The 27,993-nt window shown below is 42.5% G+C and overlaps 1 protein-coding gene across 1 annotated transcript in view; it reads right to left on the reverse strand.

The window, feature by feature from the left end:
- The window catches only part of LOC120930418 (dynein heavy chain 3, axonemal-like), a 530,045-nt gene that overhangs the window by 262,379 nt on the left and 239,673 nt on the right, over nucleotides 1-27,993 (reverse strand). The window contains exon 20 of the mRNA XM_040341605.1: nucleotides 12,635-12,893. Coding sequence (XP_040197539.1) covers nucleotides 12,635-12,893 — 259 coding nt within the window. The remainder of the gene's footprint in view (nucleotides 1-12,634; nucleotides 12,894-27,993) is intronic.

Here is a 27,993-nt window from a genome sequence, read left to right on the forward strand (position 1 = left end):
TTCAGTAGCAGCATCAGACTGAGCCAACTCTGTGCAGATCCGAATCAATGGCTGCACATCATCAAACAAAAAACTGCCATGATCAACAAAAACATGAGCCATACGGATACATTCCAATAACTCCTCTCTAGTGTATTCACTTAATTCCTGATAGCAGAAATCTCTGTCATCTGTTGCCAAGAGTGACAGGTACAAAATATCTTCCAGATGCATTTTATAATAGCAAATGCCCAAAGCCAATTTCCCAAGTGCAGCCGACCTGTTTATAGGGCTTCAGTATTATGTCAGGGGATGCCTACGCAGGCATCTGAGTACTGGGTAACAGGTCAATGGGCTGCACTAACGGAAATAGGCACCAAGATAGTGAAAAATATATGTTTATTAAAGGTTAAGCACACGTGCAAAACAATCATAGAAAACCCCCAAGACAAGCAAGCATGACACAGCAAACTATAAACCACCAGAACTAGTGAATGAATATATACCAGAAATCAGAGCGTAACTAGCAGGTAATGCAGGGATGAGACACAAGCAAGTCCAAGGTTCAAGCCGGGGGTCCAGGATAGGAGAGAGCAGCAAAGTCCAAAAGTACAAGCCGGGGTCAATAAGCGACAAAGGGGAGAACCAGAGTCCAGGGCAGGGAGCAAATCAGGAACAGGTTGGCTACAGCTATCAGATCAGGCAGGGAACAGGCTGACAAGCAAAATACTGAAGCACTGAACTGTAGTGAAGGGCGGGGTTATATACCTGTAGCAGTTCACCTTAATTGAGAGGAGTCATCCCATGGGAGACACCCGCTGGTGGACACCAGAACTGCACCCCTGTTACTGGGAGAAACAGTGCCACCAGCAGGTGACCAAAGCCATGACACAGATCATGACAGGAGCCCATCCAAAACCAAGAAGTGCACAGCCTCCTAGAGAGAGACACTGGGACCCAGGCATGGGGGTGAGTGAGTCTCAGACACATACAGTGCCTAATACACTCACTGCACCCAACCCCAATGCTGGATTCCCCACATCAGGCCAACCAGTGTCAAACAAGGTTTTAAAAGACATGCTGATGTCTTTAAGATCATCTCTGCATAATAACATAGTCTCAACAGTAAAGAAATGCCAGGAGGAAGTTCAAGTAATGGGAGGCAGAGTAGATCATATGCAGTGGCGTCTCCAGCTTTCATATTTAGGGGGGGCACATGGGGGGACAGGGACAAAAGTAGGGGGGCCAACTATAAAATGCAATTATATATATATATATATCCTGGGGCCCTTTACTACGATCCCACTATGGGCCCTTTCATATGTTCTGCAGTGGGCTCCCTTCCTACTATACTGGGGCCCCCCAGGGTGGCAGAAAACAAGAGATATATGTCACCAGCACACCAAGAAAATATAAGGGTCCAAAGCAGTGGGAGAACTATCAGGGTTGCAAAGGTTGTCTTGCCACCGGGCCCTGGTGTTCTGCCACAGTGGGGATCCCCAGCTGTCCTGTCCCTGCTATTGACAGTGCTGGTCTGGCATCTGTCTCCTTGGCAGCGGCGGCAGTCTATTAGGACCTAGTGCTGGTGACATTATGGGTGCATGCAGGGGAAGGCTGGCACTATTGGTTATAGAGAGCTGAGCCCCCAGCTGGTCACCTAGCAGCAGTAATGCTGTATAACCTTCTCTGTTGACATGCTGATCGGCATGTGATCCAGGTGATGCTCCCAGTCAGATCTAATAAATACAGTATTTATTAGCATCAAGAGTACAACCACATAAATATAATCATGTGGCTCTATGCCTGTAAAGTGTGGGCTTTGATTAATAAAATCACTGATATTTATGACTAGGATTTGACTAAGAGCATCACCTGGATTGCATCCCGATCAGCATGTCAGAGAAGGGTCCACTGCTGCTAAGCAACCTGCAGGGAGCTCAACTGTCTACAACCAATAGAGATGGGCTCGGGTGTGTTTGAAATCCCACATGCCCGATCCCGACAGGAAGCCGACACTCCACAGTGCTAATCAATGTATGGGCTGCCTAAGAGCTAAGACCAGCCATAGACAGTTTAAATCTCAGCTGGTTCAGCAGAAACTGGCTGAGATTTGAACCATTAATAAGCAGATTCTCTTATAATTATCACTAGTGGTTGCTGTATAGCCACTGGTGATAATCACTGTTTGTCAGGAGAATATAATTGCTGGGCAGGAGGGATATTCCCCTGTCACCACTGTCTGTTGATGGGGGAATCATGCAAGTTTCTTTCCTGCAATCTGTGGATGCAGGAAAGAAATTTGCACCATATATTATCTGCCTAACTGAAAGTGAAATTAAATTGTGAATGTTTTGAAAGAACAGGAGAGGGGGAGGGAGACAGATGGGGGGGAGAGAGAAGGGATGGAGATAATGTAGTTTTTACAGTGTTTTTACAGTGATTACAGTGTACTGCAGTCTGCAGTGCACACACTTAAAGGGGAGTTCCACCCACAATTTCACTTTTTAAATATAAATACCCCTGTAATACACAAGCTTAATGTATTCTAGTAAAGTAAGTCTGTAAACTAAGGTCCGTTCTGTTAGGTTGTTACAGCATTTAAATAGTTTATAATCTAGAAATAGACCGTGGCCATCTTAAGTGTGGGCATCATGAAGCCAGACTGTATGACTTCGTGGATTTCAGCTTTGCACATGCTCATTGCACAAGCAATGTAATAGGTTTCAGTCAGGTTTGCAAGGACTACTGGGTAACATGATGCCTATCCCAGAAACCCTTGTAAATAGCCTAGGCAAATAAGGAGGAGGAAGTAATGAAGGACTACAAAATAAAGGTATTTACAAGCAACAAATTAAATAAAAAAATTGTCCATTCTGAACACTATGAGATTAGAGCATGCAGCACAGACAAACATAAAAAAATGGGTGGAACTCCACTTTAAACACGGTCCAGGCTAGAATATCTGGTTGTGTGAGCGCTCGCATTATGCAGTGATGGCGAGCAGAGGGAGGGGGAGGAATCCCCCGCAGAGCTGACTGGGGACGCTCTCCTTCTCGGGTAGCAAAAAACAAAAATTACAAAAAAAAAAAAAAATTTTTTTTTTTTTTTTTTTGGGGGGGGCACATGGTGGGGCACAGCATGATGTTGGGGGGGTCAGGGCCCCCTCTGGCCCCCCCCTAGGGACGCCCCTGATCATATGGAAAAGAGCATGGGGAATATTCCATATCTTTCAATACACTGGTAGATGCCCACTGTGCCCAAAGGGATGATATCATGTGGATGAAAGATACAATAACTGACCTGAAAGACGGACCTGGAAGAAACAACTTAAAAATAAGAGGGATACCTGAAATTGTATCATCTGCACAGTTACCACAATATGTCTAAGAACTGTTTTCCGCCATCATATCTACGCAATTGGCCCTTGAGCTCACAGTAGACAGAATTCACAAAGTATCTAAACCCTCATTCCTGCCAGATGAGGTGCCCAGAGATGTCTTATTTAGACTGCACTTTTATCACTCTAATGAACTTTTCCTAGCAGCATTTCATAGGGCCAACACCCAGCACAATATGCTTTACTACAGCTATTCCAGACCTCTCTAGGAATACTCTTCAACGTAGGTACAACTTGGCTACAATTACCAAAGCCCTACGCAACCACCAAATTCAACACAAATGGAAATATCCGGCATTACTCTCCATTACACAAAACAGGTCAACATCACAGTGTCCTCCCTAGATAAAGGCCTGGCAGCATCATACCCGAGCCACCTCCAGACTCCAATCCACCCAACATGCCAATGAACATACAACTGGAATGGCAGGTTGTGTCCCACAAGAAATCATTGAAAAAAAAAAATTCTAGTGGGGCTACCGATCATATCTCAACTACTAATGCAAACACCTATCCCTATGGCTATGGATAAGCATGGACATGTTTCATTTCCCCCCAATGTTTTGTGACCACGAATCCCATTGTGGATTTTCTTTTTATAACCTTGTTTTGTTTGTTCTACCTAAAGTTTTTTTTCATTACATTTTTTCCCTGTAACATCAACAACCATTGGAGATGACTTTGACACATCTTCTGGCAAGTCAAAAACTCACAGATCGACAAGATTGGTTTCACGCCAGGCTCAGAAAGTCCTCCAACTCTGAGATAACGATCCGTCTTCTTCACCTCTAACGCAGTAAGTGCCAGATTCCCCACTACACACTTGACTCAACTGTAAACAATGACAATTAAATGCCTGTCATTAAATACCAAAAGGTTGAACCGACCGGCCAAGAGACGTTCCATGTGGAAAGAAGCCCAAAAGCAAAAAAGCAGATATCCTGTGCATAGAGGAAACACACATGTCAGCATCCAAGACCCCTAAAAGCACCCACAAGAATGGGGAACTAGGGATGAGCCAAACACCCCCCCGTTCGGTTCGCACCAGAACCTGTGAACAGACCAAAAGTTTGTGTGAACTTTAGAACCCCGTTAAAGTCTATGGGACTCGAACGTTTGAAATCTAAAGTGCTCATTTTAAAGGCTAATATGCAAGTTATTGTCCAAAAAAGTGTTTGGGGACCTGGGTTCTGCCTCAGGGGACATGTGTCAATGCAAAAAAAAGTTTTAAAAACGTCAGTTTTTTCGGGAGCAGTGATTTTAATAATGCTTAAAGTGAAACAATAAAAGTGAAATATTCCTTTAAATTTCATACCTAGGAGGGGTGTATAGTATGCCTGTGAAGTAGCGCTTGTTTACACAAAGTGTAATTTCTGAAGGAAAAAAAGTAATTTAAAATCACTTGCGGCTATAATGAATTGTCAGCTTCCGGCAATACAGAGAAAAGTCATTCATAAAAAAAAAATGTGGGGGTCCCCCCAAATTCAATTACCAGGCCCTTCAGGTTTGGTATGAATATTAAGGGGAACCCCGTGTCGAATAAAAAAAAAAAATTACGTGGGGTTTCCCCCAAATATCCATTCCAGACCCTTCAGGTCTGGTATAGATTTTAAGGGGAACTCCACCCCAAATTTAAAAAAAATGGTGTGGAGTTCCCCCCCAAAAATCCACACCAGACCCTTTATCTAAGCACGCAACCTGGCAGGCTGCAGGAAAAGAGGGGGGAATGAGAGAGCGCCCCCCCTCCTGAACTGTACCAGGCCACATGCCCTTACCATTGGGAGGATGCTTTGGGAGTCTGTGGCCCCTCAAAGCACCATGTCCCCAAGGGCCTCATGCCCAAACACTTGCTCGGTGGTTGTGGGGGTCTGCGGGTGGGGGGCTTATCGGAATCTGGAAGACCTTTTTAACAAAGATCATGTGAATTGGTAATGTATGGAGCGTTCTGATTGATCCTTTGGAGATAGGCATCAATAAGGAAGTCAGGTAAACCCCACTTGTTTTCTCCACTTGGGAATCATACATACGAGCACCCCTTTCTCCACATACCCGGCCCACAAATATACACTGTAAGCCATTGATAGGAGACAAAGTCTATATGGGATGCCAGCCTAAGAAGTAAAAATTTAGGCTGTACTGCTGGTATGAGACCACCCTCATGAAAGAGATAGGTGCTTTGAGGGTTTGGAGGAGGGGCCCCTGGGGAACCCCCCCCCTCCTTATCCGGGAGGTGTACACCTTGACACTGACCTATCAGCACAGGTTTGTTGGTCCACATGTGTGGGCGTGTGTGTATGTGCATGTGTATATATATTCCCACAATCACCACGGCGAGGGAGCACTGCAGACCACGTTAGCTCTGAGGAAAGGGGTACGCCCCCGAAACGCGTCAGCTGTTACATCGACTGATTGGTTCAAACGATTATTCGTGTTCCACTGACGATGCTGGACATCTGCTGTACTCATTTTTAAAGCCTGATTTTAACTCCAATTTTGTGAGTATAACCATTGATTTTAATATTTGAATAAATATATTTTATCAGTATCACACGAGGTCGGTGCGCCCTCCGCTCTTTTTCTTCTCTTTAATTGGTAATGGGGTACATTGTACCTCTACCATTTCACAAAGAAAGTGTAAATAATTGCAACACAGGTTTGCGTTACATCAGAGGGGGGAAGGGTCACCTGCACATCACTGGAAAAGTCTGGGCTTTCCCTTGCGTCAGAGGGGGACCTCATCTACATAAGAGCTGTCACTGCTGAAGCCGCGTCATATCTTTAAAGATCAAGGAAAATTATCAACAAAAACATATTTTAAACCCACTGATAGAAATGGATTTCTTCCGGGGGCGTGGCCAGCAGCCGAGGCAGATGGCTGTGTAAGGAGAGAGCTCCAAGCCAAGAACCCTAATCCAGCTACATCTAGCGACTCTAACAGCCCTACGGATCCCTAGAAGTGACCCAGCGAGTCCCAGATACACTCCTGTGAAGATGGGGAAAAGAAAGAACGAGCACAAGCCTCGGAAGCTTACCGACTTCTACCCGTCGACAAGCACTCCTAGGCCTCAAGATGGCGCCGAGGCCTCAGACTTGCGGCGTGGATCGCCGAACAATGGGAACCAGCGCGGCCCTGCTCCCACTCGCGGAGCATCAGCATCCCTAGCCAGCAACGGAGGGTCCTCCCCGGGTCCTTCTCCGGTCTCCAGCCCGCAAAAATCGGTGCAGAAACGATCCGCCAGCCACACATATGCAGGTGAGCAGGGTGATGAATGTGACTCACGGGACAGCACGAGGGTTTTCATTGAACAAATCAATGAATTCCCTACATCTGGGATGCCGCTGAGCGACACTATAATGAAGGACATGCTGGTGACCCTGCGGGGGTCTCTACACAGGGACATGATGCACTGCATCTCACAAATTAAATCTGATGTTACTTCAATTGGTGATAGAGTCAGCCACGTAGAGGACAAAATGGGCGACTTTGCAGTTGCACACAATGAGCTGGTTGATGCACATGATGAAACAGAAGGGAAGATGCAGGCTATGAGGGAGAAAATCGCAGACTTAGAGGACAGATCCCGAAGGAATAATGTGAAACTGAGGGGGGTGGAGGAGTCTGTGACCCCTGCTGATTTGAGACGCTATGTTCAGCATTTCATTGCCGCCATCTTGCCCGATATCCCAGACGGAGAGGTCATTGTGGATAGGGCCCACCGCCTTCCCAAGCCCAAATTCCTACCTGAAAGTGTCCCAAGAGATGTGATTGCCTGCATTCATTTCTTTCATGTAAAGGATGATCTTATGCGCTTTTCAAGAAAAAATCACCCTTTACCAGCCCCTTACTCTGATATCACTGTGTATGCAGATCTGTCGCAGCATACGATGCTGGCGCGCAAAAAGCTCTCCTCTATTACCAAGTTGTTACAAAACCACAAAATCCCTTATTCCTGGGGATTCCCTACTAAGCTGCTCATTGTCAAAGATAACCGCACCCTGGTTATTAAATCCCTAGAGGAAGGCTTAGCCTTAGCTAAAAGATGGGACTTACTGCCAGAGGGAGCCCAGGTCCTGCCAACTAAACAAGCACCTGCTAGGATGTCCCCTGAGTGGAGCACAGCATAATTCTAACCACAAAATAGGCATCTTGGTTGTTCTTAAAAGATAGCTCTGTGGGCTGTGAAACAGCTGAAAATGGTTCGCTTGGAGCCTATTACCCCCCTATTGTTACAATGCGAGATTTATTCGCACCTTATGACTATTTTTACCTTTTTACCTCTCTGTTTTTGTTTTCGTTTGCTTTTGTTTTTTCTTTTTTGTCCCTTTTAATTTTCTCTGCCGTACCTGAGGAACTTCTGAAAGAACTTACCTTGCCTACAAGCAGGAAATCCACACCAAAAGTCACCTTCATCTCAGCCCTATACTGGCTACCGAATTCTACAACATCACCGCCACCTACAGGTAACAAGTTGGAATTGCATGGGTTTGAACTAGGAATACCTTTGTATTTAGCATACCACTTCTATCCAGGATGATGACTTTATCCATTATTTCCATGAATGTTCACGGATTAAATAGCCCGTATAAGAGGTCCGCAATGTGGAGAGCAATGGACAAACTTAAAGGGGAGGTTTTGTGTGCTCAGGAAACACATTTTATGGCATCCAGACAACCCAAATGTTACCATTCTGCATTCCCCCATATCTTTAATGCACCTGCACCAGTTAAAAAGAGAGGGGTGTTTATAGCCATAAGGCACTCAGTCGCCTTCAAGTTACACGAGGTAATCACCGACCCTAATGGAAGGTTTATTATTCTAGTTTGCGATATGAATGGATCTACTTATACTCTAGTAAACCTGTACGCCCCTAACAGTCGGCAACATCACTTCCTAAGATCCCTTTTGAAAAAAGTGGACAGAGTTAAGAAGGGATCTCTCCTCCTTTGTGGAGACTTCAATAGTGTTGTAAATAAGCATATGGACTGCTCAGGGGAGAACCCCTCTAATAGACAGGAACTTCAACCTCTTCTATCTGAAAGAGAACTCTATGACACCTGGAGATGCATGCACTCATCGGAAAAAGACTTCACATACTATTCGTATCCCCATCGAGCATATTCAAGGATTGACTTTTTTCTTTCAGATTTCAACCTACTCCAGAGGACTGTGTCCACTGCAATCCACTCTATTACATGGTCAGACCATGCCCCAATCTCCATAAAATTGAAGGAGCAGGGTTCTTCTTCCCCGACCTACATGTGGCGAAACAACACTGGGATCTTAGCGGACCCTGCCCTCTCCTCAAAAATGAATCAACAGATCTCTGAATTCTTTGATCTAAATGACACAAGTGATATCAACATAACTACATTGTGGTGCGCCCATAAGGCATTTAGTAGAGGACTACTTATCCAGGCGGCAGCACGAAACAAAAGGCGTAGGGGAGAGCTGTTGAATACTTTACTCAAAGACCTTAATAATTTGGAAACCCTACACAAACAAAACCCCTCACATAAAATAGAAAATGAACTATTTGAGTGCAGACAAAAAGTACGTATAACACTCCTATCTAGTCACCAAAATTTATTACGACGCACAAAGGCTAAATTTTATGCTCAAAGCAACAAAGCTGGTAAAATGCTAGCTAACTATATTTCTAGGCGGCAACGTAAATCAAATCTCCCAGCTATAAAGGACCCTCATACAGGTATTATAGAACACCACCCGGTCAAGATAGCTAATGCTTTCATGAAGTACTTTAGAGATTTATATAACCTACATTTAGACAGTGCCACTCCCCAACCTACTACACATTCTATATCTGCCTTCTTAGATTCAGTGTCTCTCCCGTCTCTGTCGGGAGTGGACCTGGAATCACTTAACGCCCCGATCTTACCCCAAGAAGTCTCTGACACTATCCGAGCCCTACCTAAAAACAAATCCCCCGGATCTGACGGATTTTCATCCGAATATTACAAAACATTCTCACAGACCCTGACCCCCTACTTGAGTACCCTGTTCAACAGCGCTGCCTCTACTGCCTCATTCCCTGAGGAAATGTTACAAGCCACAATAGTTACTTTACCAAAGCCAGGTAAGAAGCCGGACTCCCCACAAAATTTTAGGCCTATCTCTCTCCTAAATACAGACCTAAAGATATACGCCAAAATCTTAGCAAACCGACTAGCCAAATTTACCCCTGGTCTGGTGAAACCGGACCAAGTGGGCTTTGTACAGGGTAGACAGGCCCCTGATGGTACACGAAGATTGCTTAACATTCTGCATGTGGTAGAAACTAAAAAACTTCCCACGATAGTATTGGCATTAGATGCGGAGAAGGCCTTTGATAGGGTCCACTGGGGATATCTCAGTGCGACCCTACAAAGGTTTGGCTTTAAAGGGACAATATTATCAGCAGTACTAGCGTTATACTCCCGGCCTTCAGCTAGAGTATTCACGTCCAACGCCCTATCTGACACTTTCTTTATTACAAACGGCACCCGCCAGGGGTGTCCACTATCGCCCATTATTTTTACCTTGATGATGGAACCCCTGGCGGAAGCCATCAGAACAGATGATAATATAACAGGAATTAAAGTAGCAAATTACTCTCATAAGATTGGCTTATTAGCCGATGATGTGGTATTGACCCTCTCCAACCCGGCATCTTCCTTGGCTAGGATTAGTACAGTTCTGCAGAATTATAGTGAAGTGTCATATTACAAATTGAATGTTACAAAATCTTGTTTATTGCCTATCAATATGAACAAGCGCCAGATATCCCTACTTAAAGACGAGTATCAATTTCAATGGATGACCAAATCTATTCCCTACCTAGGCATAAAAGTAGCATCACCATTGTCTTCCATGTACAATGTTAATTTCCCTACCCTAATCGACACGGTAAAAACCGACTTGCAACACATAGGTTCCTACGAACTATCATGGTTGGGTAGAATTGCGGCCCTAAAAATGACTCTCCTACCTAAACTAATTTATTATTTTAGGACGATCCCCATATGCCTCCCTGAGGTCTTCTTTAAGACTATAAACAAGATGTTTAGGCACTTTATTTGGAAAGGTAAGATGCCCAGGATCAATTACTCTATTGCTCAGAAACATAGATACAACGGAGGGACAGGATTCCCAAATATTCGCCATTACTACACAGCTGCTATCCTAGACCAAATGAAGGCATGGTTTGAGCCGGCGTCCACCAAACTATGGGTCCAGTTAGAAAAGACCATTCTACAAAATAGGGATCTACCCTCACTATTGTTAGCTAAATTGACCAATGTGCCTTTTGATCCCCCCTCGCTTCCGTCGGTGGTGGCTACACTCTCGGCGTGGGACACAATGCATAAAGTCACAAATTCTGAATCTAAATTGCGCCAAGAAATCACTAACATTAAAATTTATGAACATCTAATCCCGAACCTTAACATACAGTCATGGTTAGGGGAGGGTATACACTCTTGGGGGGACCTGCTCCTTAAGAACCCTTCATCGAATACCTACGCTAAGACCCAGATAATGCACTTTAGGTCCAGGCGCCCCAACTGCGCATACAATGTGCATGGTGGTGCATGGAGCTATTTACTAGCCAACTATCATAGGCCTAAGGGCCTGTCGTGGTTCTATGCTCTCCTTCAAAATTATGAGTCATTTACTAAAACCGCTAGTATGTCAAATTGGGAAAAAGATCTTGGATCCACCCATTCCCCTATGGAATGGAGGGCCGCAATCCAAACAAGCTATAAATACTCTCACTGCACTAATCATTGGGACGTCATGTTAAAGATCCTTCATAGGTCCTATCTCACACCAGTGAGACTTGCCATGATCTTCCACCTAGACACTAGCTCTTGCTGGAGACAATGCGGTTCCAAAGGCAACATTTTCCACATATTGTGGGACTGTAAGGGGATTCGCGGCTTCTGGGGGGCGGTTTTCAAACTATTAGCGGCTACCACAGGCTCATCTGTGTTGCCTACCCCTCAATTAGCTCTTCTCTCATTAACTATTAATAGCTTTCCAAAACCCTTTAGAAACGTAGTGACCCATATATTGATCGCCGCTAGATTGACTATTACCTCCAAATGGAAGTCCACTACAGTTCCGAAGATCTCTGAAGTAATCCAAAGGGTTAATATACAATATTCGTATGAAAAACACTTTGCCATTCAATCCCATTCACTCCCTGCTTTTAACAGTCATTGGGCTCCCTGGCCATATAGGCCGATCAACATAACATAATATAGGGCTTCAAATAAACACATAGCTCTACAAGTTCCATTCAGGATATATTGCCTATAAATTCATAACCCCTACTTAACCTCGGTACACTCGTGTCCCTTTAGCTCATTTTTTTTTTCCTTATGTTCCGTGCTTATTTTACATTATATTTAATTTCATTTATGTTGGCGCTATATAAATCCTGTATAATAATAATAATAATAATAATAATGTGTGTAATCCTCTTACTGCATCCTATTAGGTGTCACTCTAAACTCCGGTTCCGACTGAATAGGACTTGCTATTTCTTTATTCTCTGTACTAGAAAAATGTTTATCAGATAACAGGTTCAATTAATGATATCGTTTGCTTTCTGGGGTGGTGAAGAGCTCAGTGCCCGCATTACACCCGACTAAAGGGCTGACTTGTCCACATTCAGTAGTAGGACGATAGGCCCTCGCTACAAAACAAGATTAGAAGGTATGATTTCCTCACCTTTATTGAATCTATGTTCACTATTTATGTGAAATGTTATTTCAATGTTAGTGCTTTGTGCTTTGACAATGTACTGTTGTTTATCCCTGTATCTGATGAAACTAATAAAAATATTTGAAAAGAAATGGATTTATTCCAACAGATAGTTGTCATCATCCTAATTTATGTCCTCATGCATGTGGATAATTGTACAATTTAACCTAAATATAGTAGATTGTTCAGTCCAACCGTGTGCGCAGTATTACAGAATTGTACTTAGATACACTTTCTAATTTAAGAAGCAGCATGCTTCAGGTGTTTAAATATAAGCATATTAAAGGGGAAGTATTGCCCAAAGCTTTTGTGGCTCTACTTCTCCTGAAGGTCACAGAAGTGCAGTTCGTTCTATCATCTGTATTTGATTGCTCAGTTCTCAGTGAAGAAGCAGCAGGGAACAGATGCAGCATTGGATCAATGAAATTTTTTTAGTTTTATGAAACCTGAACTTCCCTTTAAGATATATATTCTATGACTTGTAAGTTACTTACATTTGAGCAGAAGTGATTGTCCAATTGGCTAAAAATTGGTAAAGTAGATAGTCGAAGAATTTCACCCCAAGATTTGTCCTTCAGCCACGTTGGATCTGGGTTGGCTTGAGGGATCTCTAGTGCAACTCCACCAGTGAGAAGAAAATGCCATTCTTCATTATTAGCCAGACCTCTATTCTTCTGTATACCCACGCACAACAAAAAAGAAAATAGCAGCTTGTGCTTCTCAAAGAGTGAACGGCAGACTTGTTCATATATGCTAAAAATGAAAAACAAAATGACATTAAAATTTCTAATTTAACATGATTATATTGGATTACAAACACAAGCTTCACATTCTTTGATGATCTAATAAAGAGACACTTTACTTCCCCTGGCATAGTCATAGTCATAAAGTGAAAATGAAAATGAAAGTAATGTGCTTTACTAGTGCCCATTTTTTGTAAATATCCATAGGGGTATGTATTATGGTTATGTTAAAGCATATCTATGGACAACATGTTAAATCATATATTAATTTCCAAGTTGTATTTCAATTCTTTCTACCATACTCCTACAGTATTGATCTGGAAAATCTTGAAGCTTGCAGACATAATTTGTACAGATCTCTACACATTTACATACTTGAATTTTGTGACAGAACCTTTCTTTTAAACTACTGAGGGGCGGAGAGGAAGAGTGTAGAGAAGCAGTGTCAACACAGCAATCACAGCTTGCAGGGAGCAAGGTACCATGGGATATATATTCTTTGGTTCCCTGCTGGCGCTCTTGGCCCCTCCCCCTTCTGGGTTCCCACCATAGCAAGCCGCTTGATATGGGGGAACGCTTGCAGGTTCGCTCCTGAGTCATGCTTTGTGTGTCCATTGCACTCCCTCGTCCCTGGCTGTGACTGACAGGAGCAAGGAGAGGGAGAAAAAGAAGAGAGCTGCTGCTGTGCCCAGCACTGGTTCGAAATTGAGCTCAGATAAGTATAAGGATGGGCAGGGGAAGCTGCAATCAGATGTTTTTTAACCTTGCAAAAAAACTTACATTTTTAGAACCACTTTAAGGTTACGAAGAGCTTAAAACGATTAACGATTAAAATGTCAGTGCACCTAGTGATTAGTCCTCTTTTAGTAATATGCAGAATCTGGTTGGTTGAAACTCCCCCTAGCTTCATATGCTTCTGGTAATTTAAAGACAGGATCTCCCTATAATAATTTCCATCAGGCTCAGATTTTGTGTTCACACCTAATGTGTCAATGCCTTATAACAAGGGATGAGTGACTCGACCAAGATTTGATTCATGGAAACAATTACCATCATAAAGATCATCTGAACCATATTGAAGCCTACAAGAGGTGAATTTAAAGAATCAATTCTGTTCATTTCAAGTTTATTAGGCAAGGGATTGTCAAGCAAAGGACATGAGGAATTGTGTACTGCGTGAGGGACATTTATGCTGAAAACAAATATTTATCCATACAGTGGAGAGAGGGTCCTTCTTTTTATGTGACTTTGAGGGAAACATAGGAAAAATACCATTCCTTTCTGTTATATACTTGCCTTTAGGCTGTATGTGTTGTTATAGAATCATCATGGACAGTGATAATACAGCAGACACAACTTTAAAAAAGGCCTTTTTAAGATTATTTTGGCTGTGACACCTAATTTTTTGTTCAGCGGAAATAGGCCAAATTGATGGGGGGCATTACCAGCCACAACAGATCTAAAAGCTGTAGGAAAATTTACAATTAAAAGGGTTGTAAAGGTTCGTCTTTTATTTTCTAAATTGGTTCCTTTAAGCTAGTGGTTCACTTACATTTTCCTTGGATTTCCCTTCTAAATGTTTTTTTTCTTTGTTTTAATTTCGCACGTCGTGTTTCTCCTCAGTAAGCTTTCCACCATCATCCGAGTGGTGGAAAGTCATTTAGAACAGCTTACTGAACACCTTAATGAGGAGGAACAGGAAGTGAGAAATTCAGACAAAGAAAACAAAGAAAAAAAACATTTAGAAAGGAAATCGAAGGAAAAGGTAAGTGAACCAACAATGCACTAGCTTAACCACTTAAGCCCCGGACCATTTTGTTGCTAAATGCCCAGGCCAGGTTTTGTGATTCGGCACTGCGTCGCTTTAACAGACAATTGCGCGGTCGTGCGACGTGGCTCCCAAACAAAATTGGCGTTCTTTTTTTCCCCACAAATAGAGCTTTCTTTTGGTGGTATTTGATCACCTCTGCAGTTTTTATTTTTTGCGCTATAAACAAAAATAGAGCGACAATTTTGAAAAAAATTCAATATTTTTTACTTTTTGCTATAATAAATATCCCCCAAAAACATATATAAAAAAAATTTATATCCTCAGTTTAGGCCGATACGTATTCTTCTACATATTTTTGGTAAAAAAAATCGCAATAAGCGGTTATCGATTGGTTTGCACAAAATTTATAGCGTTTACAAAATAGGGGATAGTTTTATTGCATTTTTATTAATTTTTTTTTTTACTACTAATGGCGGCGATCAGCGATTTTTTTCGTGACTGCGACATTATGGCAGACCCTTTGGACAATTTTGACACATTTTTGGGACCATTGTCATTTTCACAGCAAAAAATGCATTTAAATTGCATTGTTTATTGTGAAAATGACAGTTGCAGTTTGGGAGTTAACCACTACGGGGCGCTGTAGGAGTTAGGGTTCACCTAGTGTGTGTTTACAACTGTAGGGGGGTGTGGCTGTAGGACTGACGTCATCGATCGAGTCTCCCTATAAAAGGGATCACTCGATCGATGCAGCCGCCACAGTGAAGCACGGGGAAGCCGTGTTTACATACGGCTCTCCCCGTTCTTCAGCTCCGGGGAGCGATCGCGACGGAGTGGCTATAAACGAATAGCCGGGCCATCGTCCCGGATCGCTCCCCGTGGGAATCCGACCGCTGCATGTCGCTGGGGGGGGGTCCCGATCGGACCCCCGACCCGCAGAAAGGCAGGGACGTACCTGTACGCCCATATGCCTGTACGTGCCATTCTGTGGATGTACATATACATGCAGCGGTCGTTAAGCGGTTAAAGCGGGGGTTCACCCAAAAATCAACTTTCTGTCACTAGATCCAGCATACTGCTGACATCTGCAGTATGCTGGATTTTTTTTTTTTTGTACTTATCATTTTAGCCGTATTTCTTCTCCTGCACCGAGCGGTGTATCCTTCCGGGTATAGGCGTTCCTAAATAAAGCGCAGTTGATTGACGGGCTTGGATAGCCCGTCACACCTTCCGAAAAAAGCAGACGTGACTCTCAATTTACGGCGCCTGCGCAGTCAGCTCTACACGGCAGGCGCAGGCGCCGTATAGCGCCGTAAGCAGCCGAGAGTCACGTCGGCTATTTCCGGATGGCGTGACGCGCTATCCAAGCCCGTCAATCAACTGCGCTTGATTTAGGAGCGCCTACTCCCCAAAGGATTCCCCTCTCGGAGCCGGAGAAGAAATACGGCTAAAACGATAATTAAAAAAAAAAATCCAGCATACTGCAGATGTCAGCAGTATGCTGGATCTAGTGACAGAAAGTTGATTTTTGGGTGAACCTCCGCTTTAAAGTAACCTGTTTTGAAAATAAAAAACAAACCTTTACAACCCCTTTAAAAAAAATATTACATGTATCAACATCATTCAAAACCACAAGCTTACATTGGCAAGCTTACATTACACAGGCAGTTTTTATCCTGAGTTTTTTTATTTCTGAGTCAATAGCCAAACATCTAGTGGCAGGAGAGTTTGTAAAAAACTTGATAATGCAGTTTTTATAATGAAAAAAATATCAAAGTGTATTACGTCAGAGACAAAATCCAGAATTATTGTACAGATTCGTTACACATTATGTAAGCAATTTTACTAGCCTGCCATGCAAGAGGGAGAGCAGGTTTCATTGTGAAATAAAAATTATTAGTCTTAAAGAGTTATAATACAGAGACAAAAGCCAGAAATGTTGTACAGATTCATGTACATTATGCCAGCCATTTTTACTAAGCCACAAATTCAGAGGCAGAGACCAGCAAGGCTCTATTAGGCATTAAGCCCAGGTTCACACTGGGTACGATTTCCTTCGATTTGAGATGCGATTTCACATGTGAAATCGCATCTCAAATCGGCGGCATTTGCCGCCAATTGTCGGCAATGACACTATCCTAATCGGTGCGACGCCGCATCTGCGGCGCTGCACCGATTTCAAAAAGTAGTTCCTGTACTACTTTTTGCGATTTTGGGCCGCGATTTACATAGACATCTGTGCAGAAACCTGCACAGATGTCTCTTAAATCGCGGCCGAAATCGGGACTGCCGGCGGGAGTGAAATCGTGCGAGTTCAGCTGAACTCGCACGGCTTCACTCCCGCAGCCCAGTGTGAACCAGGGCTCAAAATTAAAGAGTATTATTTCTGAGACATAAAGGCTAGAAATATTGTACATAATCTATGCATGCTATGTCAGCCTTTTTACTAGGCCATAGTTTCAAAGACAAACTAGACAGTATTATCTGAGACAAAAGCCATAAACTTTGTACACACTATGTAAGCTTTTTTTTCTAGGCTGTAGTTTCAGAGGCTCATACTGTGAAGGTTTTATCAGAAAATAAAAAAGAGTGCATTATTTCTGAGTCAAAAGTCAGAATTATTGTACAGACTCAATGTGCACTTGTAAGTATCTTTAGCAGAACACATTTTAAGAGGGAGCAAGTTATAAGGTGTTTTTTTTACAATAAAAACAGAAATATTTCACAGACTCTATGCACAATATGTCAGTTGTTTTACTAGGCCACAACTTTGGAGTCACAAACTGACAGGTTTTATCAGAATATAAAAAATTATAGTATTTTTTTTCAGAGGCAAAAGCCAAAAACATTGTACAGACTTTATGCACGCAATGTAAATTCTTTCATTAGGCAGATGTTTCAAAGGGAGAGACAAATTTTAACCAAGAACTCACAACTGAAGTGTATTGTTTCACAGAACAAATAACAGAAATATTATTCAGATCCCATGCACACTACGTAAGCGTTTTTACTAGGTGCAGTTAAAACAGTGCATGTTTTAATTGAGAAATCAGAACTGGAGTGTATTTCACTTAAAAAAAGGAAGACATTTTTTACAGACTCCAAACACTGTAAGCATGTTTACTAGTCCAGAGTTTAAAAGAGAGAGCACAGGAAAATTTGAATCAATAAATCGCAGAGTAAGCCTGAAATAATGTACATATTTCATACCAACTATGTTAGCAATTTAACTAATCCAAATTATTTGAGAAAAATATCAGGGATTTTTCATGATGAAATAAAAATAGTAAAAAAGTATTAGTAAAGATTTTATCATAAAATAAAAACTAGAGAGTATTATTTCTGAGACAAAAGCCATAAATATTATAGTGACTTCATGCACACTATGTAAACCTTTTTTTTGGTCACAATTTCAGAGACACAAACTGGGAAGGTTGTATCAGGAATATTGGACAGACTCAATGTACACTAAAAAAAAAAACCTTTACAACCCCTTTAGACACTCTATGCCAGCCTTTTTAATATGGTGCTGTTTGTATTTTTTCCGGAACCCCATGCCTTTTTTCTGCATGAGATTTACCCTTAAAGTGGTTTTAAATCCTTACTTATACCCAGTGAAGTAAATTGCCTCAGGTGATACACCAAGATTTAACAAATCCTCCTACATACTGTAAGTTGGACCTGTTTTTGTGCAGCCTTCTCTTCTTTACATCCATTCACAGTGCAGAATGTATAAACTTGTCTGAGCTTGCAAAAAAAGAGGTAGGGAGCTGAAAATACACTCTGCCGAGCTCAGTGAGGAGAGCTTTGAGAGCTGATTGTAGGAAAGAGACTTCAACTTCACACAGAACACAGGAATAGATGAATTAGTTGAAGCTCCTCCCCCTGCCACCTTGTTTCTCTTGGTGTCAAGAAAACATGACAGAAGTGATACATGCTGATAGCAAAGGAATGAAGCAACATACAGAAATAACTACATACTATAGAGGAACATGCTTTGTTCCTATTTCATGTCTGAGATTTACAACCATTTTAAAATTCATATCAGATCTGGTATGGAATTTGGGAAGGGCCTCACATCTTTTTTTTTCATGGGGTCCATACCAGACCCTTATCAAGGATAAGTGTCTGCTTTGTATTTTAGGGGAAAACACAGTGGAGAAGTAAAGTGGCCAAAGCAGTAATTTGCCATTTAAACTGTGTTTGTTTCTTTGTAAATGTCAGTTAATTGGGTTCAGATTTGGCATCTAAACTTTAGCCATGTTCTGGAAACCTGCCTTGAACCCAATCCAGGTACGTTTGGCTCATCCCTAGTGATAAATCCTATAAAAATAATGGTAACCAATGATCATGTTCACGTCAGGTGTGCAGACGCAGGCATTGGAACACAGGTATTTTACCAATGTAGCCAATTTAAATGTAGCACTACCCCACAGGAGCAGGGCGCTACATAAAGATATAAAAATGCTCAGCTGGTTTTGATCCTCAAGTGTGTTCCAAAGCATTGAAATATCACTTTTGGTAAGACTGACCCTTTAAATATAAGAATGGGAATACATGCTAGTAATAAAAAAGTTGGGCTCATGAGCAATCACAGTAAAATGTCTTCTTCTCTTTGTCAACACTCTCAAATGTACTGCATCATGTTTCAAAAGCTGAGTACAAATATATTTCTTAGCACTTTTGGTTTTCAAATTTAAATGGGTTCAGTGTGTGTAGAGCTGCTTTTAGTACCATCCCCCAAAATAATAGAAAATATAGGATATAAAGAGGGTTTACTACTGGTAAAGATTTTACAACATTTTGACCAAAATATGATGTCTGCTCAATTTTCCATTTCTCTTTGTTAAACCAGCCCTGCAGCAAAAGAAAATATCTTTCCTATTTTGCCTTCACTAGCACTTCTCTAACTTTAAGTCAATATAAGATTTGTTTTCTCTAACATCCTCTGCTCTCCAGCCTGAGGCTATGTTCAGAATTGAGACTAGTGTTGGTGTCAAAAACCTTTGTCAGCAGACAGGAAATAGATGGTACAAATATGGTAAAACAAGATTTGATCTTTTAGTCAAGTACATATTTTATTATAGTGATTAAAAAGGGCAATGTATGATGAAATTTGCCTGTCCAGATATTATATATATATATATATATATATATATATATATATATATATATATATATATATATATATATATATACTATATATACAGTATATGTGTGGGTATGTGCATGTGTGTACATGTGTATATATACACAGTTTAACTCACTTGTGAGTGATTTTCTGATTCCAAATAAAACAAAGTTTGAATTAGTAGTGAATTGTGGATAATACATGTATTTAGTATTTATAATATGAATTCTTCTGCAACATAAGGGACAACAAAACAAAACAAAAAAACAAGAGGAGAAAGTATGTAAATAATAGGTAGCTACTAAAGCACAACTGGCAATGTTATAGTTTATTCCAACCCCTGTCACTGTCACTTTTGCTGGGCAACTTGATCTGCATGTAAACATGGGGAAAATATACTGTATACTGTAACTAAACACTTTTGAAATAAAAAATTGTAAATGCTATCTTTACATGAATTCATTTTAAACACTTGGCAGATTGCAATATGTTTCTCAATAGCTCTTAAAACAGGACATGTGCCATTAGCAATTCAAATCCTGGGGCACCTACAGTACATCTGTAATGTAGAAATCCAACAGACCTATCTTTGATTTAATAAGACAAGTCTATCCTGTCTTCTCTCTGTTTTTTTCCACTCATTCAATTATCTATACCTTTAACTAGTCTATTTTAGAATATAGATATACTGTATTTCCAGTGTCTAGTGTATAATTATGTTTTTTGTTACTTTAATGTCATATCCTCACTCTGTTGTAACGTCCTACAGGTCTTCCCTATATATATTGCACATTACAGATATTACACGTCAAAAACTTCAATTACAAATCGTGCACTGCAATTTACCAGCTGTTTTATTATTGTATTGTATTTTATGTAGTGTTTTTTTTTTCTTGTGGTGCAGGATGTAACTATCTCATTATCTTCCAAATAATCACACAACTGGTGCACCTAGTGTTTCAACACTTATAAAGTTCAATAGTATGTAACAATGTAATATGCAGTATATATTTTTTTGGGGGGGGGGCAATCTGTCTAACGCCACCCTAACCCCCTCGCCCCGGTGGTCGGTTGCTTACACCTGGCAGCAGCTTCACTCTGCATCTTCTCCTTCCTCTGCTTCACAGTGGCACGGCTTCCCTCCTCCTCCTTGGTGGCCAATAAGATCACTTCTCCTCTAGGCCAATCAGGTCTCAGGACCCACTTCCTGATCCGGGATTGTCCAGGAGGAGAATAAGGAAGACAATAGCGAATATTGTTCTTGTAAAGGATAAAACTCTAATGCCTCATACACACGACCACTGTATATGCTCCATAGCAATTTTCCAGACAAGAAAACTGCCCGCTGCTCTATTTTTTCCCGTCGTGTTTCCCGTCAGTCTTTTTCTCGTTGCGAAAACCGCTCGTGTGTATGCTTTTCCGAGGGGGAAAAAAAACACGCATGCTCAGAATCAAGTATGAGACTGGAGCGCTCGTTCTGATAAAACTAGCGTTCGTAATGGAAATAGCACATTCGTCACGCTGTAACGGACTGAAAAGCACGAATCGTCTCTCACCAAACTTTTACTAACACGAGGATCAGCAAAAGCAGCCCAAAGGGTGGTGCCATTTGAATGGAATGTCCTCTTTGTAGTGCCTTCGTACGTGTTGGACGTCACCGTGCTTTGGTCGAGCGTTTTTTTGACTGAACACATGTATGCAAGGCAGGCTTGAGAGGAATCACGTCAGGAAAAACGTCGGCTTTTGGCATGTCAGAAAAACCGGTCGTGTTTACAGGCCATAATTGTCTCCTAATGTCCGGTTTTCTATACTGGAGGTTTTATCATATCTCTCAAAGTTGATATAGCATTATCTAAAAACAAATATTCCAAATACATTAGTGCATGTGTCTGAAAAATTTAAATTATTGTCAAGCTCTAATGCCTGAGTTGTACTTTTAAAACCACCACAAACCTCATCTGCCTGTATATCATTTGTCTCATCAATCAAATCGTGATGTTTGTGCAATGTTAATTTCCATGAAAAATTATATGTAATTTCTGTAATGTACAGTGAGGAAGATCTTTAGGAGACTCTGTGACAGTGTAAGGGATCACCTAGGAGAGATTGGAGGAGGTAGACTTGCCTTGATGAAGGTACCCCAAGGTTTGCATTATGAATGGCAAATGTCATATTATTTTAATGAAACATTCCCATTTCCCCTTTCCCCTCCCCTTTCCTTTTTTCCTTCTTCTCTTTATGGAGGGTCTGGAGGGCCTGGAGTGTTATACAAACTGTAAGTAAACTAGTTATAAACATATGTTACTGAGAAAAACAGATATTTCAAAAATAATGTTACTGGACTATACAGATATTTCAAAAACCTATGCAATCATCCACATCAAAATAGGTATTGAAAACATTTGTATTACTGTAAAAAGTCTGTTTTCTTCTGTACTAAGGATACCCCTTGTCCCTGTATGTCCCGGTATGCCCTAATTTTTAGGTCTGCCCCAGCAAACAAACATTCCCAGCGATGTCCCCATTGGGTGGCCCATGGGAGGCCCTGGGGATTTTGTAGCAAATGTTTCTGAATCCCCAAACTCAAAATTAGACAAAGATACCCTGGGCTCCACCCACTTGCTTCTAATCAGAGTAGGAAGAGACTGCGGAGAGGACTAACTATTCAACTTTCACCAACAAAAGCAGTAGAGGGGAATCATGCAAGTGTGCCCCAACTGTCATATCAGTGCCTTAGCTTGAAAACCAGTAACCAGTCTGAAACAAGGAGCCTTTGTATCTGGATTACATTACCTCCCTTTCCTTGATCCATGGATCCATGAATCCTTCTTCTGGCCCTCATCTGGTAGTGCTTGCCTGCCCTGACCTTGAAAGATATGGCTCATCACACTGCTCCTTTGTCCTGTGTGTGATTGTATTCTGCATTCTTGGTATGTGTTGGTTGTATTGCAGGGTATTTATTTATTAAAATTCTTAAAAGTACAAAATGGTACAACACGCAGTCAGTTACCCGTAGGCCTCAATGCACCGAGAACAACAATACAGCAACAACCAAAAAAACACACAGGCAGCGGAACAGATCAAAATTTAAAATGGTTAGCAGATCAAAGAACTATAAAAACCTATGTAATTCCATAGGCTTGACTGAAAAGCTCAGTTTTTAGAAGCTTGAATTTCCTCCAGGCAGGTGGCCAGAGTTATCTGTGCCCCCCCATCCTTGGGCAGAGGAATGTAGAGCTGGGTGTCGTTAGCATAGACATGAAAAGATAGGTTGTGGCGGCGAATGATATACAGCAGAGGCCTCATGTAAATGTTAAACAGGAGCGGCGATAAGGCCGATCCTTGAGGGACTCCACAGGACAGGGGACTATCAGAAGAGGAGTGCAGTCCCAGCCTTACTCTCTGAACCCTGTCCAGCAGGAATGAGGTCATCCATGCCAATGCTGTACCATCAATGCCTGCCACAGTCCCTAAACGATCAAGTAGTAAATGTCTGTGTACAAAAAGCACTTTTTATACAGTATATACTGAAACAGTGCAAGGCCCTGTCATGGTTAAAATGTAGATGAAAATGACACAGGATTTGCATTAGGGCTTTGTTACAGTGTTCCAGACAATAATTTCTGAGCAGAAAGGGTAGTGTTTTTGGCTTTCTCTGTATTCTGTAAACCTGGATCGGGGCCTGGATCTTGAAGGTTCCAAAGTGTTTTGGACGGGACAGAACTTTTAGTCCTATTTTCATATTTTACTGGATGCCTGCAGTCTGTGTGAGTACACAGGTGTGCAGGCTCATTGTATACGCAAACCTGAAGATAGCTCAGAGCTCCCAGTTTGGAGACAGCTCAGATATTAGAGATAGGAGGTCTCACCCAGGAGTCAGAGTAGCCCCAATCAGGAGTCAAGAGACGAGAGGTCTCAAACAGGAAACAGAGGCAACCCCAGCAAGATGCCAGAAGAGAGGAGGTCTTGTCCCAGGAGTCAGGTGGGTTCCTATCGGGGTGTCAGAGGAAACCCTATTCAGAGGCCAGGAGTGGGCCATGCAGCAGGGAGCAACAATTAAAGGCTAATATAAACAAAAGAAAAAGCCACGCCACAACTAACAGTCCATTATTGTACACAGTCTATGAGGGTGTAGTGAGTCCGTAATGAATGGAATGATGCTTGTATAGTGATAAAAAAGTTCCGGATCGATCCTAACTGTGATGGCTCCTCCAATCCGCAACCCAATAACACCATATACAGAATGACCATCCCCCGGAAAAAAACAAGGAAAGCCGCTTACCAGAAGGCAAGCGGTTAGGGCAGATGGCTATAACCCAGCCTAGGCCTTTTATCCTTGAGGTTTGCACCAGGAAGCCCTCCGTCCTCTGAATATGTTGTCCTCAGCTCCACCGTATTTATATGCAAGTAAAACAGAGAGCACACATAGCGTGATACTGGGACAAATTCCTAGCAATAGTGTCTAAGGTCCACACCACCTAGTGACAACTTAGCATAAGTGACCCTCCACCGATTACAGAGGCCGCTTACCAGAAAGTAAATGGTTAAGGCGATTGGCTATGACCCAGCCCAGGCCTTTCTCCTTATAGTAGGGGGTCCTTCCTCCCCTCTGTGTGATGTCCTGGAAATGGTTAATGCATGCAGTCCACACCACCCAGTGAATCTATCAGTGAAGTGACCCTCCACCAGCCAGAGAGGCTGCTTACCAGAAAAAAGACAGTTTCAGGCAGATGGCTATGACCCAGCCTAGGTCTTTGGCTCCTGGCGGTGGGAAGTCCTCCGTCCCCTAAGTGTTAAGGTATTTCAACTCCCCCGTTTAAGATGTATATATGAAGAGAAAAACGCACATAGCGTAACTCTGAGACAGTAACTTTTAATTAAAAAAGGTAAAAGGTACTCACAATATGAGCGATTAAAACAAATATGACAAAATAGCCGGCCGGCATAACAGGAGCCCTACTCCTTGGCGTGGTGACGTCACTGCGTGATCCTCCCAGATGCGTTTCGTCGCTATTGGACGTTGTCAAATGGGGGTCTTTTGACAACGTCCAATAGCGACGAAACGCGTCTGGGAGGATCACGCAGTGACGTCACCAAGCCAAGGAGTAGGGCTCCTGTTATTCCGGCCGGCTATTTTGTCATATTTATTTTAATCGCTCATATTGTGAGTACCTTTTACCTTTTTTAATTAAAAGTTACTGTCTCAGAGTTACGCTATGTGCGTTTTTCTCTTCATATATACATCTTAAACGGGGGAGTTGAAATACCTTAACACTTAGGGGACGGAGGACTTCCCACCGCCAGGAGCCAAAGACCTAGGCTGGGTCATAGCCATCTGCCTGAAACTGTCTTTTTTCTGGTAAGCAGCCTCTCTGGCTGGTGGAGGGTCACTTCACTGATAGATTCACTGGGTGGTGTGGACTGCATGCATTAACCATTTCCAGGACATCACACAGAGGGGAGGAAGGACCCCCTACTATAAGGAGAAAGGCCTGGGCTGGGTCATAGCCAATCGCCTTAACCATTTACTTTCTGGTAAGCGGCCTCTGTAATCGGTGGAGGGTCACTTATGCTAAGTTGTCACTAGGTGGTGTGGACCTTAGACACTATTGCTAGGAATTTGTCCCAGTATCACGCTATGTGTGCTCTCTGTTTTACTTGCATATAAATACGGTGGAGCTGAGGACAACATATTCAGAGGACGGAGGGCTTCCTGGTGCAAACCTCAAGGATAAAAGGCCTAGGCTGGGTTATAGCCATCTGCCCTAACCGCTTGCCTTCTGGTAAGCGGCTTTCCTTGTTTTTTTCCGGGGGATGGTCATTCTGTATATGGTGTTATTGGGTTGCGGATTGGAGGAGCCATCACAGTTAGGATCGATCCGGAACTTTTTTATCACTATACAAGCATCATTCCATTCATTACGGACTCACTACACCCTCATAGACTGTGTACAATAATGGACTGTTAGTTGTGGCGCGGCTTTTTCTTTTGTTTATATTTTCTTGTGATTCACACGCCAGCTGCTGCCTAGGGTCAGGGGTGGGGAGACAATAGCACGGTTTTTGTTCTGTTTTAACAATTAAAGGCTATGTGGTCTAAGTGAACTAGAGGAGCTGTGCAACATAATCAGAGGTACTGGTAAGAAGAGCAGCGGTGCTGCTGACAAGGAAGCCTAGTGGCTCAGCATTTTCAGTTCTCTCTTCATGTTGATGTGGAAGAACCCATGCTTGGGTAACTGATGTTTATGTGAACTTTCCATGTTATTTAATAAAAGTGGGCTAGCATGCCTAAAATACAGTATGGACTGGCATAACTCATTGGGAAAAAGCATCTGCCACATGACACATGAGTATAATCACCCCAATACCACAATACGTATACTGTGTGTGTGTGTATATATATATATATATATATATATATATATATATATATATATATATATATATATTGTAATGTTTGGGAGACCAGCTTGATCGCAGGACACAGGCTTCTTAAATCAAAACTGAGGTTTATTAAACTTAAATGGCTTAGCAGCAGCAAAAACAAAACAAATAACAGTCTCACCGACTTGTACAGCTCAGAACTGCTATCGCAGTTAAATAGTCCTTCCAGGTAAGTCCTTCAGTAGCAGGTTTTTAGGCAGGTCACTGCCAAGTCCTTTCACAGCTTTTCATAGCTTTTCATAGCTTCCACAGCTTTCCTTGTCCACCATTCACCATGCATTGGACTCTCCTACACTCCTTCACTCTCACCTGCACTTCCTGTCTGCTTTAAACTACTTCCTTACACAGGTGCGTTAACCCTTTCCATTCCCTTAAAGGCACCACAGTCCAAACAGAGGGGAAATATAACGTCCTTCCAGGACCCAGCCATGGCGTCCTGTACATATCCCCCCCCTGTGCCCCAACGCCAAGGAGGTGGAGGCAACAGTGGAGCTCAAACAATGGACTCGGGAGAGGGCATCTGCATTTTGATGCAGTCTCCCGGGCCTATGCTCCACTACAAACTTAAATTCTTGGAGCGCCAGGAACCAACGTGTAATCCTGGCATTAGTCCCTTTACCCTGCCTCATCCATGTTAAAGGGGCATGATCAGAAATGAGCCTAAACTTCCTCCCCAAGAGGTAATACCTGAGGGAATCCAGAGCCCACTTAATGGCCAGACACTCTCTTTCAATAATAGCGTAGTTTTTCTCCGCTGGTGTCAACTTTCTACTGAGGAAGACTACTGGGTGTTCCTCACCACAAACAACCTGTGACAACACAGCTCCCAATCCTACATCGGAAGCATCAGTTTGGACAACAAACTCTTCTGAAAAATTGGGCGCTATCAAGACAGGGTGTTGGCACAGTGCTGACTTGAGCACCAAAAAAGCCTTCTCAGCGTCTGCATTCCACTCCACCATGACCGATTTCCGACCCTTAGTCAGATCGGTCAATGGAGCCGCCAATGTGGCAAAGTTGGGTACGGACCTCCTGTAGTATCCCACCATGCCAAGGAATGCACGTACCTGCTTTTTTGTGAGGGGGCGGGGCCAACTCTTTATAGCCTCTACCTTGCTGACCTGAGGTTTCACCACCCCTCTACCCACAATATAGCCCAGGTATTTCACCTCCTCCATTCCCAAAGCACATTTTTCAGGGTTTATTGTAAACCCCTCTTTCCAGAGAGAGTCCAGTACTGCCTGGACCTTGGGCAAGTGTGACTCCCAGTCTCTGCTAAAAATGACTATGTCGTCCAAGTACACTGAGGCATACTCCCGATGAGGTCGTAAAATCCTATCCATTGCTCGCTGGAACGTGGCTGGAGCAGTTTGCAGTCCAAAAGGCATTCTTTTGTACTGAAAACTCCCCTCTGGAGTAGAAAAAGCAGTTTTCTTTTTAGCAGCCTTAGTTAATGGGATTTGCCAATACCCCTTGGTAAGGTCTAATGTTGTGATATACCTAGCTGGACCTAGTCTCTCAATAAGTTCATCTACCCGGGGCATGGGGTAGGCATCAAACCGTGAAACTTCATTAAGCTTCCGGAAATCATTACAGAATCGCAGAGTCCCGTTGGGCTTTGGTACCAACACAATCGGGCTCGACCACTCACTCTGCGATTCCTCAATGATCTCCAGGTCCAGCATCTTCTTTACTTCCTCTGAAACGGCCTTCCTTTGAGCCTCTGGGATGCGGTAGGGCCTGACAAAAACTTTGACTCCAGGT

This window comes from Rana temporaria, chromosome 3 (assembly GCF_905171775.1).
Source record: "Rana temporaria chromosome 3, aRanTem1.1, whole genome shotgun sequence".
Taxonomy (NCBI): Eukaryota; Metazoa; Chordata; class Amphibia; order Anura; family Ranidae; genus Rana; species Rana temporaria.